Source organism: Schistocerca gregaria, chromosome 3, assembly GCF_023897955.1.
Source record: "Schistocerca gregaria isolate iqSchGreg1 chromosome 3, iqSchGreg1.2, whole genome shotgun sequence".
NCBI lineage: Eukaryota > Metazoa > Arthropoda > Insecta > Orthoptera > Acrididae > Schistocerca > Schistocerca gregaria.
Genome location: NC_064922.1, coordinates 78,157,270 through 78,171,385, shown reverse-complemented (window position 1 = coordinate 78,171,385; position 14,116 = coordinate 78,157,270). Strand labels below are relative to the sequence as shown.

General features: G+C 39.7%; 1 protein-coding gene across 3 annotated transcripts in view; it reads left to right on the top strand.

Annotated features, from left to right (window-relative positions):
* The window catches only part of LOC126353937 (activated Cdc42 kinase Ack), a 403,423-nt gene that overhangs the window by 254,812 nt on the left and 134,495 nt on the right, over window positions 1–14,116 (top strand). For all 3 annotated transcript variants that reach the window (XM_050003203.1, XM_050003205.1, XM_050003204.1), the window contains exon 12: window positions 11,190–11,547. In XM_050003203.1, the coding sequence (XP_049859160.1) occupies window positions 11,190–11,547 (358 nt within the window). The remainder of the gene's footprint in view (window positions 1–11,189; window positions 11,548–14,116) is intronic.

Here is a 14,116-nt window from a genome sequence, read left to right as displayed (position 1 = left end):
ATCCTTACATTTGTCCTCTAGCCTCCTGCTTAGCCATTTTGCACTACCTATCGATATCATTTTTGAGATGTTTGTGTTCCTTTTTGCTTGCTTCACTTACCGCATTTTTGTATTTTCTCCTTTCATCAATGAAATTCAGTATCTCTTCTGTTACCCAAGGATTTCTACCAACCCTTGTCATTTTCCTACTTGATCCTCTGCTGCCTTCACTATTTCATTCCTCAAAGCTACCTATTCCTATTCTACTGTGTTTCTTTCCTCCATTCCTGTCAATTGTTACCTTATCCTCTCCCTGAAACTCTGTACAACCTCTGGTTCTTTCATTTTATCCAGGTCCTATCTCCTTAATTTCCCACCTTTTTGCAGTTTCTTCTGTTTTAATCTACAGTTCATAACCAATAGATTGTGGTCAGAGGCCACATCTGCCCTGGAAATTTCATACAATTTAAAACCTGGTTACTAAATCTCTGTCTTACCTTCTTGTATCTCCAGGGTTCTTCCGTGTATACAACCTTCTTTCTTGATTCTTGAACCAAGTGTTAGCTATGATTAAGTTGTGCTCTGTGCAAAATTCTACCATGCGGCTTCCTCTTTCATTTCTTAGCCCCAATCCATATTCCCCTACTACATTCCTTTCTCTTAGTTGCCCTAGTGTTGAATTCCAGTCACCCATGTATATTAAATTTTTGTCTCCCTTCACTACCTGAATAATTTCTTTTATCTCATCATACATTTCTTCAATTTCTTCATCATCTGCAGAGCTAGTTGGCATATAAACTTGTACTACTGTGGTAGGCGTGGGCTTCGTATCTATCTTGGCCATAATGCGTTCACTGTGCTGTTTGTAGTAGCTTACTCGCATTTCCTCCCCCCCCCCCCCCCCCCCCCCATTATTAAACCTACTCCTGAATTACCCCTATTTGATTTTGTATTTATAACTCTGCATTCAACTGACCAAAAGTCTTGTTCCTCCTGCCACCAAACTTCGCTAATTCTCACTGTATCTAACTTTAACCTATCCATTTCCCTTTTTAAATTTTCTAACCTATCTGCCCTATTAAGGGATCTGACATTCCACGCTCCAATCAGTAGAATGCCAGTTTTCTTTCTCCTGATAATGACATCCTCCTGAGTAGTCCCCGCCCGGAGATCCGAATGGGGGCCTATTTTCCCTTCGGAATATTTTACCCAAGAGGACGCCATCATCATTTAATCATACAGTAAAGCTGCATGCCCTTGAGAAAAGTATTAGTAAAGAAGTAATAAACTAAAATGTCATGTGGGATCCTGAAGTTTTACTGCTCAAATAGCAAAACTGTTGTAAGTGATAAACTGTTATCTTTTCATAATTTTGTGGGGGGGGTGTCAGCGAGAAATAATTTGCTTATGTTTGGTGCCCGTACCTGCCGATAATACCGTGGCAACGGACGCAGAACCATTGACATCAGCAGCCGGCAAAGTGGTCATGGTATTCGATGAAGGGACGCACCCGTGAAGTGTGTGTCAGGAAGTAGCTCCAGTGACAGAGGCGAGAATGTAAGGTGGCCACAGACTCAATTCACTCACCTGTTTGCTAGTTTGGAAACTAGACCTGCTAATGTTGTACTACACACAAACAGTTGTTCAGGGGTACCTTTGCTGCTTTCTAGGGTTTTGTCAGAAATCACTAAGTGTTCTCATTCTGAAATGCTGGAGGAATATTGTCGGAGTGTTTGCACACTGTCATTTACAGTGCATTGAGATATGCAGTTTCCAACTGTAATACTTGTTTTATTGTGTGGACTATAAATATAATATTGTATTTCTTAAAGATCAGATTATGGCAGCATTTAACAATTTTTAAATTCTTTCAATAATTTGGTGAAATACTGAAAATTAAACTTTCTTACCACTGGATGCCATTAGGTGGGCAAGTTGCAGTACTGGGCTCTGAGATTGTGCTTTAGTAATGTAGATAATGCTACGATCTATGCTGCATGCAGTGTGGCACAACACGGCTTGTGAGCTGCAGGGCACCAGTTATTTGTTATTTAGTATTTGTCATTTTTTGGAATGTTTCTGAAGTATTGGATGTTTGAATAAACAGCACTCTCCATCCAGAATTGCAGTTGCATTCTCGCTGTACATAGCTGTTTGTAATAAAAGTACTTTCAGTAGTAAGTGGTTTACTTCATTCACAACTATGCTGTCAGATTTGCACTCCAGTGTGGTTATGATGTGACAGTAAAACTCCTGTTTATCTTGCGGTAATATTAAACATTTACTTGATTATATAGAGGGTCTATACAAGGGCGATGTACTTGAGGACAATATTATGGAAATGGAAGAGGATGTAGATGAAGATGAAATGGGAGATAAGATCCTGCGTGAAGAGTTTGACAGAGCACTGAAAGACCTGAGTCGAAACAAGGCCCCCGGAGTAGACAACATTCCATTGGAACTACTGACGGCCTTGGGAGAGCCAGTCCTGACAAAAATCTACCATCTGGTGAGCAAGATGTATGAGACAGGCGAAATACCCTCAGACTTAAAGAAGAATATAATAATTCCAATCCCAAAGAAAGCAGGTGTTGACAGATGTGAAAATTACTGAACTATCAGTTTAATAAGTCACAGCTGCAAAATACTAATGCGAATTCTTTACAGACGAATTGAAAAACTAGTAGAAGCTGACTTTGGGGAAGATCAGTTTGGATTCTGTAGAAATGTTGGAAGACGTGAGGCAATACTGACCCTACGACTTATCTTGGAAGCTAGATTAAGGAAGGGCAAACCTACATTTCTAGCATTTGTAGACTTAGAGAAAGCTTTTGACAATGTTGACTGGAATACTCTCTTTCAAATTCTGAAGGTGGCAGGGGTAAAATACAGGGAGCGAAAGGCTATTTACAATTTGTACAGAAACCAGATGGCAATTACAAGAGTCGAGGGGTATGAAAGGGAAGCAGCAGTTGGGAAGGGAGTGAGACAGGGTTGTAGCCTGTCCCCGATGTTATTCAATCTGTATATTGAGCAAGCAATAAAGGAAACAAAAGAAAAGTTGGGAGTAGGTATTAAAATCCATAGAGAAGAATTAAAAACTTTGAGGTTCGCCAATGACATTGTAATTCTGTCAGAGACAGCAAAGTACTTGGAAGAGGAGTTGAACGGAATGGATAGTGTCTTGAAAGGGGGATATAAGATGAACATCAACAAAAGCAAAACGAGGATAATGGATTGTAGTCGAATGAAGTCTGGTGATGCTGAGGGAATTAGATTAGGAAATGAGACACTTAGAGTAGTAAATGAGTTTTGCTATTTGGGGAGCAAAATAACTGATGATGGTCGAAGTGGAGAGGATATAAAATGTGGACTGGCAATGGCAAGAAAACCGTTTATGAAGAAGAGAAATTTGTTAACATTGAGTATAGATTTAAGTGTCAGGAGTCGTTTCTGAAATTATGTGTATGGAGTGTAGCCATGTATGGAAGTGAAACATGGACGATAAATAGTTTAGGCAAGAAGAGAATAAAAGCTTTTGAAATGTGGTGCTACAGAAGAATGCTGAAGATTAGATGGTAGATCACATAACTAATGAGGAAGTATTGAAAAGGATTGGGGAGAAGAGAAGTTTGTGGCACAACTTGACCAGAAGAAGGGATCGGTTGGTAGGACATGTTCTGAGGCATCAAGGGATCACCAATTTAGTATTGTAGGGCAGAGTGAAAGGTAAAAATCGTAGAAGGAGACCAAGAGATGACTACACTAAGCAGATTCAGAAGGATGTAGATTGCAGTGGGTACTGGGAGATGAAGAGGCTTGCACAGGATAGAGTAGCATGGAGAGCTGCATCAAACCAGTCTCAGGACTGAAGACCACAACACCACCACTTGATTACAATGGTGTATCAGCAAGTAACTAACAGAAATTTTCAGTCAGTGAATATCAGAATTCAGATAATATGTAGACTAGCTAGTTAAGTATGTTTCTAAGTTTTCTTTTGAATTGTTAGGGATTTCCAATTTATTGCTTTGATAGGCAAGAGCTTCTTGAATATCTTATTTTTGTAGTACAGAACACCAGTTTGAACTGTGCTTGAGGAGACAGAGTATGTGAAAATTGTTTTTATGTCTTGTATTTTTAATGTATATTTTAGCTCAGTTGAAACTGATTATTAACACCAGCACATCCATGTATTACCTCCCTTTTAACTTGTTATCCATTTGAAAATCAAGGTGTTTTACACATTGGGCTTCATTCAGGAAGAGTACAGGGAGCAGCCAATTGTGGATGGTGGCTCATGTCAGCACCAATGACGTGTGTCACTTTGGATCAGAGGAGTTTGGGTTTTGGGTGGCTATCAGAAATGGTGAAGACTGCAAGTCTTGCTTGCGAGTTTAAGACAGAGCTCACCATCTGCACCGACTGTGGTCCTTTGGTGCAGAGCCAAGTGGAGGGTTTGAATCAGAGGCTCAGGCAGTTCTGTGACTATATATAGTGCAGATTCCTTGACTAGCAACATTGGATGGTTCCGCTTGATAGGTCAAGAGTCCACTTCACACCAGAAGCGGCTACACGGGTAGCGGGGGCTGTGTGGAAGGGACTGGATGGTTTCTTAGGTTATAAGGTCTCAGGAAGCAACAGAAAGGTTTTCTGTCTAAAAGGGGGCTGGTAAAACACAGTAAGGTAGTGGTAGAAACAATTGGTATTGTAGTTGTAAATTGTCATAGCTGTGTTGGGAAAGAACCAGAGCTCCAAGCCCTAACAGAAAGCACTGAAGCTCAAATAGTTATAGGTACAGAAAGTTGGCTAAAGCTGGAAATAAGTTCAGTCAAATTTTTTTAAAACAGTCCAACATTGTTCAGAAAGGATAGATTAAATACAGTTAGTGGTGGAGTATTTATTGCTATTAGTAGTAGTTTACCTTGTAGTGAAATTGAAGTAGATAGTTCCTGCGAAATAGTATTGGTAGAGGTTATACTGGCGATCGGACTACACTATTAATTGGATTGTTTTACCAGCACCCCAATTCAGAAGATATAGTTGCTGAACAGTTCAAAGGAAACTTGAGTGTCATTTCAAATAGGTAGCCCACTCATACAATTATAGTCAATGGTGACTTCAATCTGTCCTTGATATGCTGGAAAAATCATAACATTTAAAGCTGGTGGCAGGCATGAAATGTCATCTGAAATTGTACTGAATGCTTATTCTGAAAATTGTTTTGAACAATTAGTTCATGAGCCCACTCGAAGCATGAATGGTTACAAAAGCATACTTGACCTCTTAACAGCAAATAATCCTGGACAAATATGGAGTATCATGACGAATACAGGGACCACAAGGCAGTTGCTGCTAGGCTGAGTACCATAATGCCTACAACCATCGAAAACAAAACAAAAAAATGCAAAGTATATCTATTTAAAAAAGCTGATAAAATGCTCTTAACACCTTTTTAAAAAATAATCTTAACTCCTTCCGATCTGATCGTGTAAGCATAGAAAAGATGTGGAATGATTTCAGAGAGATAGTATTGATGGCAATTGAGAGACATATACCACATAAATTAATCAGTGATTGTGCTGATCCCCCATGGTACCCAAAATAAGTGAGATCACTGTTACAGAAGCAAAGAAAAAAATATTGCCAAATTTAAAAGAACACAAAATCCCCAAGGTTGCCAAAAGTTTTGCAGAAGTTTGAAATATAGCACGTACTTCAATGTGAGATGCTTTTAATAATTTCCTCAATGAAACTCTGTCTCAGAAGCGGGCAGAACACCAAAAGAGATTCCGGCTATACATCAGTGGCAAAAAGCAATCAATACCTTCAGTGTGCGATAATGACTGTGAAGTCACTGATGACAATGCCACTAAAGTAGAGTTATTAAACATGGTTTTCCGAAACTCCTTCACCAAAGAAGATGAAATAAATATTCCTGAATTCCAATCAAGAACAACTGCCAAGATGAGAAACATAGAAGTAGATATCCCCAGTGCAGCAAAGCAGCTTAAGTCACTTAAAGGGAAGTTGCAGTAATCTGCTGAATTACAGGCCCATATCACAAACGTCAATTTGCAGTAAGTTTTGGACAATATACTGTGTTCGAACATTATGAGTTACTTGGAAGAAAATAAGTTACTGACACATAGTCAGCACACATTCAGAAAATATTGTTCAGCTCTTTATGATCATGAAGTAATGAGTACTATTGACAAGGGGAGTCAAATTGATTCTATATTTTTAAATTTACAGAAGGCTTTTGCACTGTTCTTAATAAGCATCTCCTAATGAAACTATGTGCCCATGGAATATAGCGTCAGTTGTGTGACTGGATTCGTGATTTCCTTTCAGAAAGGTCACAGTTCGTAGTAATAGATGGAAAGTCATTGAGCAAAACAGAAGTAATATCCGTTGTTCCCCAAGGAAGCGTTATAGGCCGTATATTATTCCTGATCTATATTAACGATATCGGAGACAATCTGAATAGCCATCTTAAGTTTTTTGCTGATGATGCTGTTGTTTACCATCTTGCAAAGTCATCAGATGGCCAAAACAAATTTAATCTACAGTTCATAACCAATAGATTGTGGTCAGAGTCCACATCTGCCCCCGAAATGTCTTACAATTTAAAACCTGGTTCCTAAATCTCTGTCTTACCATTATATAATCTATCTGATACTCAATAGTAGTTAACAAATAAATAGCTTTCCTGAGAAAAATATTTTTTCATTTACATCTCTTATATCACAGCAAGAGTTTTATTTGTGAGTGGAGCTTGTGTCACCTTACTCATTATGGCATGGGGAAATGTAAGGATGGTGAATAGAGCTCCGGGTCTCCCTTACTACAGTGAAAATCTCTGCGCATGTGTGCATTCAGCACTGAATCACCGTTGCCCTGACACTTTATGCAATTCAGTACTGACACACCACAGTTGTCAGATCATTCAGACAGCATTCAGTAAGTCAAAAGGATTGTCGCTTTCAAAGTCATATTCATCCCAAAATGGAGTATTAGTCGAAGCAGTTGAGTGTTGCAGCAGTTATACTTAGATAATTACCATACAAATAACTTGATAGCCCAAAAGGGCATGTTAGTGTGAAACTGTAGGGAATTTATTAAGATCAGACTCAAGAATTGAGGCACACTGATAATATAAATTATCATCTATAAGATGCTTTTCACATTTCTTTGCAAAGCATTAGTAGCAGTTACATTGTAACCATCGGTAATAGATGATAGTGACAACTGTGTAATCAGACTAAGGCTGCTCAGAGAAAGATGCAGCATCACACTGTCCACAACATTAGTGTTGGTGCACTTAATATAGCACTGACTAAATAAATAAAGGTAGCATAGTATTATCTTCCCTTCCTATGACCAGCAGCTCTTGTGAGGCTCTGCCTGCATGATCCTGCTACATGAGGTACGCACTGCTGTGTGACTATGTACACCTTCGCTACCATACCGCCTCACATTTCCATCAATTTGCTCAGTCCAGTATGCAAGGCACCTTTCTCATTAGTACTAAGTCGACATATAATTAATTCTTATGGTAAATACATAAATTCAGCAGATAACTGCTTAGGCAAATTACTGTCTGCTACGCAACTGAAATGACAGTCATTACACAGGTTCTGTATGTTACAGTTTGTTAAGTAATCAGTTTGCTACAGTATTGCTTCCACTGTAATGAAATATACTGTCCATAGGTTATTTGACTCAATAGACATTTCACTTTGAGTCACAAGTATATGACATGGTTTAGTTGTATCACAAGACAATGACTAACAAAAGGGTGCCTGCCGTTAACATCTCATTACACGCATTGTCTGAAAAACAATTATGTATAAAATTCCATCTGAAAAGTTTTTGGCAACCCAGTCATAGTCAGTAGACTTTCAGTACTGGAGCTGAATCTTCATATCTCAGTACATATTTGCTTGGAATTTTGATACCTAAATAAATTGTACATTATAAGCAACAGAGTGTTGGAAAATTAATGTTTTCGCCTAACCTACAAGGTGGCCATTTCATGAGTAAATTACGAAGTCTTGTGTAATTTACTGTACAGAAAACCTCCTTTTTCTCTTAATTCATTCTTGCAGGTTTAGGGACCGCAACTGTGTGGAATAATTACATCCAAATCAGTCGGATTAAGCAGTTCCATAATGTAATGTCATAGACCACTCATCCAGTATGCCGTGGATGCAGATAAAGCTTGGGTTGCCAAAAATGTAAGTGAACAACTGGATTATAAAAAGTGTACCACATGATATCGCACCACAACAACAGAACGAACATTATCTGCAACCCGCACAGGTCATGATTTCAATTGCAACAAACGATGAGATACAGCTGCACGTTAACAGAAGACACCATTGCCGATCAATTTCTGGCCACTCACTGGCACCGCTTCCCTCTCAAGTACTCCAGCAGCCATCCTAGCAGCTAACAATGAACAAAACAGTTCTACATTAAGACAATTTAGCTTTAAGTAACAATGTTCAGTATGAGTAAATGCCTGATAATGACCAAAACATACATGAAATGGGTTGAAATATGTTAAATTACACATAAAATAAGCCTTAGCCTGTACTAAAATAATGAATGTTCAGGCTCGATGATATGTCACTAGCTGTGTACTGCTGCAACCATAGCCATACATTGAGATCTCACTGCAAACATGAAGCGAGACATGTCCTATTCCTCTATTTTAACTGAAAATGACCACAACTAAATCTGCTAAAGGAATCCTATCAAACACTTGAGTTCATAATCGTCAAGTGACTGATGGGAGTTTCTGCTGTAATTAAAGCAGAATATCTGGTTTGATAGTGCTTTTGTAAAGTAAAATTCATAAAATGGCTGCAAAAATGTGTAAATAAGGTGAATAATTTTTATTACATTTGTGGTGAAATAACATTTTCCTCACAGAAATGCAATATGACACCTCTTGTGAAGACTGTCTATCAGCATTATTTCTGTGTGAAAGTAGGGCACCAAGGATAAGTCTTGGGCACCACATATATGTTGCAATGCAATTTCAGTTAGACTGCGAGAACGGTTGAAAAATAAGAAATAATCTATCACTTTTGGTGTGCCTATGGTTTGGTGGGAGCCAACAGACCACACTGATGACTGCTATTTCTGCTTGCCTCCACCTATAGAGGCAGGATTGTCTATAAAGAAAAGAAGAACAGTTCATTACCTGAATCTTGGATCTGCCAATTGATCCAGTCCACATTCAGGTAGTTTACTAGTTTCTACTTCACTGAAAATTGTGTGTTTCAAGTAGAAAATGAAGAGAGTGTGGTACAAAAAACCAAACAAACCTTCCACATCTGTGGCCATGATTTTGAGGGGAAAGATGATAAACCACACAGACTGAGTCTAGTGGAATTGAGTGATCTCATTATAGACCTTAACATGTCAAAGGAGAAGGCAGAAATTCTTGGGTCTCGACTACAGCAATGGAATCTTCTCGAATGTGATGTCACAATGTCACAGTACCAAAAGTGTCACTGACTCCCTTTTTGAAGAAGAAAAACAATCTTGTTTTCTGCGACACTAATGGCTGGGTGAAATCTTTAAATTTTAACAATGATCCAACTGAACAGAGACTATTCAAAGACTCTTCCAAGATCAGGTTGGAAGCTGAGTTACTTCACAATGGCAACCATCTTTCTTCTATTCCTGGTTGTCATGCAGTTCAGAAGAAGGAGACATGCGAATATGACAGCCCTCTTGGACTCAATCAAATGTCATGAATGCAAATGGAAAATCTGTGGTGATCTAAAAGTCATAGTCATACTTTTAGGAACGCAATTGGGTACACAAAACATTGCTGTTTCTTTGGGACAGTAGGCATATGAAATCGCATTATATTAAAGCAGATTGGCCTGCAAGAAATCTGAACTCAAATGAGAGAAATGTTGTTGCCGAGCTTCTTGTGGACCCAAAAGATGTTCTCCTTCCACCTGTGCATATCAGGCTGGGTTCGATGAAAAATTTTGTCAAAGGTATGAAAGAGAAGGAATTACCTAAGATAGAAATTTCCGAAATCAAGTGATGCAAAAGTGACACAAGGTATTTTTATCAAGCCATAAATTCGAGAACTTGTAAAGGATCTCGCATGTGACCATGTTTTGGAGGGGAAAGAAAAGGACACTTGGGAAGCCTTCAAGAGAGTGGTTTATGGATTTTTAGTCAGCAAAAGACCTGATAACTACACTCAGTTGGTGAAAATGCTCCTGCAAAAGTACCACCTACACTCAGGTGGTGACAGTGGCCCTGGAAAAGTACCATAACCTTAGATTCAACATGTCCCTTAAAATCCATTTTCTGCACTCCCAACTAGACTTTTTCCCTTCTAGTTGTGGAGCTGTCAGGATGAACATGGCAAAAGATTCCATCAGGACATTTCTGTTATGAAACAAAGATATCAGGGCCATTGGAATGAAGCAATGCTTGTGGATTTCTATTGGTCTTTGTGTAGAGTTGCTCCAGAACTCTGTTACAAGAGGCAAGCTAAAAGATTTTACTCCAACTATCTGCAAGATATTCTTCCAGCAATTTAGATCTCTTAAAATGTAACTACCATTTAAAAAAAATTCAAATACACTTTCAATGTTTTTAGCATATTTAATTAAAATTTTCTCTTAATCCGTTAATATGAAATACTTTCACCTAGTGTGTAACACAGAACTAGAGCTAAGGAAAATTTTTCATTGTCGTATTCACTTTTCTTTATCCAAAATGAGTAAGAATTGACTCACGAATTGCAGGAAACATTCAGAAATTGCTTTTTGTTGGTGAGTGCTAATTATCCTCCAACAGAATGCTGTAATTACATTACAACAAGTTTGATACAATGTGAAATTGCAGATTTCTGTACATACAATCTATATATATGGATACTATTTGACGCGTGTAACTGAGTACCATAAAAATGTTCTGAGACAGTAATTTTATATCGAAACTTTTTCATCCGAAGAACCTCACCCCGTAGGGAACTCTCATATCGATAAAAGCATTAGGCAGTAGAAGGACAGTATCACAAGCACTCACAGTATTCTTTACTCGTGTATTTGTCTCTGTACGTACATTCCCCGAGTTCTCCCCACTCGGTACACGCGACTTCCGCAGTCGTGCCATTCTCAGTTTATACGAGCACATTATAGAATAAGTGTGGCATGCTATTTCAGGTGGTTCACCTATGTACGCCAACTGCCCTGGCCTCGACGCCCGTAACGAAAGGCCAGAATCTCCCGACCCTTTTGACACGTCGCGCACCTACTGCTCGGGTGGTGAGGCCGGGAATGACAACAGGACCTTCTACTACGGCAGTGGCAGCAACGGCGGGGGTGCCTTTTACTCGCCAGGCGGCAGCAGCGGCAGTGCCTTCTACTCACCAGGTAGCAGTGGTGGCGGTGAGCCGGCCGGTGCCTACTACTCGCCTGTGCCTGCAGAGTCCCCCTCCAACTACACTGGGATGCTCGGGATGGCTGCAGAGTTTTCACGGCTCTCTGTTGCCAGTTCTTCACTTCCAGTAGCAGATGCCAAGTAGGTACTCTCATCAGTTCAGCTCAAGTTAAGTTTGTTTGCCCGTGCAACAGATCGTAACTGCGATCCACAGCTAGGATATGGAATGAATGCATTTGAAGATTGTAGTACAATATCTCCGACAAATATTTGGAAACGTGCTGACCATTTAGACAATTGTCTTATGCTATCTTTATTTGACAATGTATTTTTATTTATAATAATGTACAGTAACTTCCATTTGCAAATTACGAATTATTTAGGCACAGACGAGTCGCCCGTCATTTAGATAATGGTCATAACTATTGTTGTATTTCACATACGAATATCAAATTTGAGAACATTGCAATCAAAAATAGCGGTCACTATGAATTTGTGTTTGTTGCATATTAAAGTGACGAGTATGAAATACAGGTGAGATTTTGAAACTTTCGTGAAACTAAGGATCGATATCTTCCTCTGGTCTCGAAAATATTGAGCATCTGCAGCAATTCGACTTACCTTAGAGTGGGGGGGGGGGGGGGGGGGGGGAAGGACAATTATACACTCACACGCAGACACACTCACATCTATCCGCACATATACAGACACAAGCAGACATTTTTAAAGCGAAAGAGTTTGGGCAGAGATTTCAGGCAAGGCGGCAGTACAGAGGCAAAGATGTTGTTGAATGACAAGTGAGGTATGAGTGGCGGCAACTTGAAATTAGCAGAGGTTGAGAGCTGGTGGGTAACGGGAAGAGAGGTGATGTTGGAAGTAGGATTAAGGTTTTTTCAGAAGGATTGAGAGGCAAGGCTGAAAGTGAGAAATCCCTGGAACGTTTGGAGAGGGTGATTTTGAGGAAGAGGAGGTGGGTCCCGCTGTGACGGAGGATGGAACTGTTCCAGGCAGGGTTCAATTTGGATAGTGTCTTGGGGAGTTGGATCATTAGGAGTAGGATTAGGATTATTTTTCTTCATGGCAAAGTGATATTTCCAGCAGAGAGTATGAGTGTGGGACAGGAAATCTTTGACGAGGGCTGTTTGGTTGACTCTGGGAGTAGGGCTGAAGGTGAGGCCTTTGGATAGGACAGGGGTTTTGGATTGGGAGAGAGGTTTGGAGGAAAAGTTAACTACTGAATTAGGGTGTTGTGGTTCCAGATTGTGTTGATTAGAATTTTGAGGTTTTGGGGGGAGTGGAGCTGGAAGTGGGAGATTGAGTAGATGGGAGAGACTGGGTCTGTGTACAATGAGAGGAGGTTGAGGTTTTGCTGGAAAGGTTGCGGAGGGTGAGGTGAGTTGCCTTTGCGGAGGTGGGAAACCAGGAGATTGGATAGTTTTTTGAGGTGGAGGGTGGCATGCTGTTCTAATTTGCGGTTGGCCTGTAGGAGGATGCTCTGAATAGCCGGTGTGGATGTGGGAGAGGAAAGATTGAGGACTTTGATTAGGGATAGGAGTTGACGGGTGTGTTCATTGGCTGAGTCGATGTATAGGTGAAGGATTAGGCGGGTGAGGGCTATGGATTGTGCTGTTTGGAACTGGTATAAGGACTGATGGAAAGAAGGATTGCAGCCAGAGATGGGAACTTTAAGTGTGAGGCCTTTGGGGGTAATGCCAAATGCCAGACAAGCCTGAGTAAATAAAATATGGGAGTGTAATCTGGTTAGGGTGAAGGCATGTTTGCGGAGGGAATGTAAATAAAACTTAATGGGGCCGTTGTGGGGATGTTGTGAGGGTGAGATGGTATTAGAAGGTGGAAAGTGTAACATGAGGGTGAAATGAAAATGAAAATATATGGGGAGAGATATACCAGAAAGCAACTGGAGATCTGGTGTGAAAAAAGTCAAAGAAGTGTTGGTTAAAGCTTTAATACACTGACTGTTTATGTGGTAACTGTTTATAGAGCTCCCTCAGTAAAGCTGAGTAGATTCACCAAGCAAACAATCACTTTTAACTCACCTGTTCTCAGAAACAAAAATAATCATACTTTGGTATTGTAATGTAAATTTTCTTTCCTGTAAAAATGCGGCAGATTTTGAGCGTGTAATGAGCGGAGTGCAGTTGTTGACTGTCTCACAAGAGTTGCAAAGAACTTCACGAGCCTGATTGACAGTACTCTGTAGATAAAAGAATTAGCAACATATGTGTAAGTGTAATTTTAGATGTCTTCCTGACCATGATGGTCAACTGTTCAAAATGCTTTCTGTGAGCCATGCAAATAACAGTAGTTTTATCAATAGGACGTGTATATAAGGCAACAGTGAAAATATGCAAACCTTCACCAGACATTTGCAGCAGTTGGAATGAGACAATGTATCAAGCTAAAAAGTCAATAGTAAATTTAACCAATTTCTAGATTAATTTATTCCATTGTTTGAAGCTGTATTTCCTAAGAGAATTTCATATATTGTCTACCTAAGTGACTACAGGAAACAGTGACTCACTAAGGGACTCAATCTGTCCTGCAAAACAAAGGGCACGCTGTATATGATATGAAGAATTGTATTAAACTTCAGAACAAGGGACACTGCAATTCACATTTGCACTTTAGTAACTCCAGAGATCGATCAGAAATCACTGCTCGTGACTACAGCAAGTCAATTCTTTGTAAT